Source organism: Sinocyclocheilus anshuiensis, unplaced genomic scaffold (genome assembly GCF_001515605.1).
Source record: "Sinocyclocheilus anshuiensis isolate Anshui unplaced genomic scaffold, SAMN03320099.WGS_v1.1 scaffold392, whole genome shotgun sequence".
Classification (NCBI taxonomy): domain Eukaryota; kingdom Metazoa; phylum Chordata; class Actinopteri; order Cypriniformes; family Cyprinidae; genus Sinocyclocheilus; species Sinocyclocheilus anshuiensis.
Window position 1 is genome coordinate 557579 of NW_015557091.1, and position 3916 is coordinate 561494.

Consider the following 3916-nt stretch of genomic DNA (forward strand, 5'->3'; position numbering starts at 1 on the left):
TTTTATATACACATGACAAAATGTAAAATATTTTCATTTTTAAAAATGTCCAAAAACAATATCTGAGGATTTCAATTAGAGTGAAATACAAATAATAAAACTTTGAACAAAAAACACATTAATTTATATACTTTAACTGAACATAAAACAAGTCACACTACCCTTTTTTGAAAAACGACGTAATTTTGAAAACAGTTGAACCGATGTCATGCTAGAATGTAGTGCTTTTAGTTCAGATGAATTAATCACAGAAATTTGCAGAGAGAAAGAAAAACAGGAAGAGGAATTCAACACAGTGTAATCAAATACAATCCAAGAGTATCCAAATCAAGATCAAGCAGATGAAAATCATGAAAACAAAGCTAAGAGGGAGAAAGCAATTAATACACAATTACGGTAATCTTACAATGACACAATTAAACAAAATTAGAGCTTCAGTGTGTTGGTCACTATAGAAACGGGATCAATATTGATATGATTGTGATTGCTGGGTTTAAACAGACATTATTTGTCATTTTTACTATCCATAATTTACTGTTGCCATCCATGGATGTTGACTAGTTTACTTTAGGACGCTGTGTGAAGGATAAGTGCTCTGCGGGTGGGTTCAAGTTTCAGAGCAGACATCACATGCATTCTGTGCCGTGCATGCATGTATTTTTGACCTGCTAATCTCTGGATCATATATCTTATAAAAGTGTTTGAGTAGAATTAGTCTGTGGAATTTAATCTGTCAATTCTGAAATGTACCACACAGTTGCGCCATCACACACACACACACACACACACACACACACACACTCCTTTGTTTTCTTTACTCCATGTTACTTTCTCAATGTCACTTTGTCATTAGCGACATAAGCTACACATGCGTACAAAAGTGAGCTTTGGTGATTTGTGCCCACATGTGGTCAACAATCCCCACAATGAAAATGGCCTAATAAACTCACCAGATAACATTTTAAGGTGAAGGTTAGGTTTAGAGGATAGACAATATCATTAGCTTAGTATAAAAAGTCAAAGGACAGTTCTTACCTAGATAAAATAGTCTAACCAAGCCAAAATATTGTCCCAGAAAGTCAGATAAATCTGACAAAAAAATTACATGGAAATGTTGTTCATAAATAAATAAATAAACTTAATTTAACGTTAGGTTTGCAAATCTGTACTTATTATCAATTTAATTATTATCTATTTTAGCATTTATTTAATTATAATTTATACAATATATTTAAAGTAGAGTTTGTGGAAACCGTGTTATTTTAGTATCATTGAGATACTATTATAGCTTTGATTAATATATATGTTTGCAAAACAAAACTATTTTAGGGTTAGGTTTGAAAATCTTGACTAATTAGCATATAAATAATTGTATATTATGTCATCTAATTATTAATTAATTATTTAATTATTATATCATTTATTTAAAGTTTGTGGCAAAAAATTATGCTTTAATTTTCATTTCTGTTTTAATTGCAATTTAATTTTAGTTTTAGTAATTTTCTTGTGTTTTTGTCATTTTTAACATATATATTTTTAAATGTGTCTATATCGTTTTTATTCATTTTATTTCCATGTTAGTTTTAGCAATTTTAGTACATTAAGTGGAAATGTAGTTTTTTTTCTATTTTCTATTTTTAACTTTATTTTGTTTCAAATAACAAAAACATTTTTTTATGGATTTTGTTAACTATAATAACCCTGATGTCAAGCCCCCATTTATATTGGCAGGTAAAATATGTATGTGTGTGTGTGTGTGTGTGTGTGTGTGTGTGTGTGTGTGGGTGTTTTCTGTTTTAATTGCAATTTAATTTTAGTTTTAGTAATTTTCTTGTGTTTTTGTCATTTTTAACATATATATTTTTAAATGTGTCTATATCGTTTTTATTCATTTTATTTCCATGTTAGTTTTAGCAATTTTAGTACATTAAGTGGAAATGTAGTTTTTTTTCTATTTTCTATTTTTAACTTTATTTTGTTTCAAATAACAAAAACATTTTTTTATGGATTTTGTTAACTATAATAACCCTGATGTCAAGCCCCCATTTATATTGGCAGGTAAAATATGTATGTGTGTGTGTGTGTGTGTGTGTGTGTGTGTGTGTGTGTGTGTGTTATTTGATCCAGTTTGTGATCGTTTACTCCTCTCCAGTGATGTGTATGTCTGTGCATTTGTGTTTCTGATGTGCTGCCTTTTTTTGGCCAAAGTGTGACATTGGAAACGCCCTCCTCACAGTTTCTAGTGACCATGTGCCCATCCCTGCACTATATGTCGACTATAAAAGAGCCACTTGTCTTACACACAACGCGGTTCATATCTAGAAACATTACATACAGACAAACTCAATCATCAAAATGCCTTCAAGCACAAGAATTATGGCACCTCAAATCAAGAAGACAGGTAAAGCATTGGTATCATTATTAAGAACTAACCCAGAAATAAATCTGGGTTTTAATAAATAAATAATAAATTTATTCTGTAGTCAAATTAGCTTGTAATGTACAGGATCTGTTTTACATTTTAAATGTGTTAGTTTTGTGTGTGTGTGTGTGTGTGTGTGTGTGTGTGTGTGTGTGTTATTGTTACATTATTTAGCTGTAAAATTATAGACATCATATAGAAAAAATAAATCTAAGCTCAGTACAGTAACACTAACTGTTTTAGAGTATGTTCAGATAGTGAAGGATTCATATTTCAAATATTACATATATATAAAATATTACAGAGCAACTCAATTCTATCTGGAACAGGGTTATTATCATTAACTAAAACTAAAGCCATAAAAAATTACTTAAAATAAAATAAACATGAACTGAAATTAAACTGATTTTATTTCTGTTAGTTGCCAGCATTTCCCTTTTTCATTTAGTTTAAGTACTAAAATAACTATAAATAAACTAACACTTAACCAAATAAAACTTAATAAAAACTACATTGACATTTAAAAAACAATTCAAAGTAATAAAAATGACAATTACTAAAAATTAAATTAACTATAATTAATATGAAAATAGAAAAGTAAAATCTAATTTAAATATTAAAAACTACCTTTTAAAATTATTTTTTCATAGTTATAAAAAAGATCGGAGTATGTTTTAAGTTTTACAAGAAAATACTCGGCTATTTCAGTCTTTCTAGTTTCATGTTTCAAAATTTCATGTTTAATTCAATGCAATTATCACTTTTAATTTCTTTGTAATTATTTGTTAAATTTACTAGCAATTTCAACAGTGTGTAATAGTATATCAGTGATACTAAAATAACTTTGGTCTGCAATAAATATAATAAGCAATAGTTTCAAAGGTGTGCACGAGGCCATTACGTCACGCTTATTCATTATCAAATCAATGCATGCCATTTCATTATTGCAAATGTGTCAAGACTGTTAATGCAACGGGGCTACAAAAAACATGGGGGATCATTCAACTGAAGTATGATGGGAATTATCCAAATGCATATGCATCAGTTTTGGGGTCGGCTCTCTTGTTCGACTGTACTGTATGTATCAGGTTGCCACATTATCAGAAGTCTGAACAAGTGTTATAAATCATTTCATACTGGGCTATTGGGTCAGTGGGTTACTCTCATACACATTCATACAGACAGTGCATTGCCAGAGATGTGTCCTCGATGGCTTAACTAGACAGGTTTCAGAGAGACACATACAGACTAGTTTAAAGGGGGGGTACAATGTTCTTTCATGCATTCAGAGTTGTTTACACTGTTAAAGAGTTGGATTCTCATGCTAAGCATGGACAAAGTGTCAAAAAACAATTTGGACGTATGACAAGAGTATTTCTGTGCCAAAAATCTTACTTCCGGGTTCGTACAAGTTTCGGATAGTTTTTTTTCGATCGTGGCTCTTCATGACGTAGACGAGGGTGGAACTCCTTATATGGGCATTTCTCGGAAGAG

General features: G+C 30.3%; 1 protein-coding gene across 1 annotated transcript in view; it reads left to right on the forward strand.

Annotated features, from left to right (window-relative positions):
- Nucleotides 1-2310: 2310 nt before the first annotated feature.
- Nucleotides 2311-3916, forward strand: part of LOC107677243 (tripartite motif-containing protein 16-like protein) — a 5269-nt gene continuing 3663 nt past the window's right edge. The window contains exon 1 of the mRNA XM_016472068.1: nucleotides 2311-2401. Within this exon, the coding sequence (XP_016327554.1) occupies nucleotides 2356-2401 (46 nt within the window). The 5' untranslated portion in view covers nucleotides 2311-2355. The remainder of the gene's footprint in view (nucleotides 2402-3916) is intronic.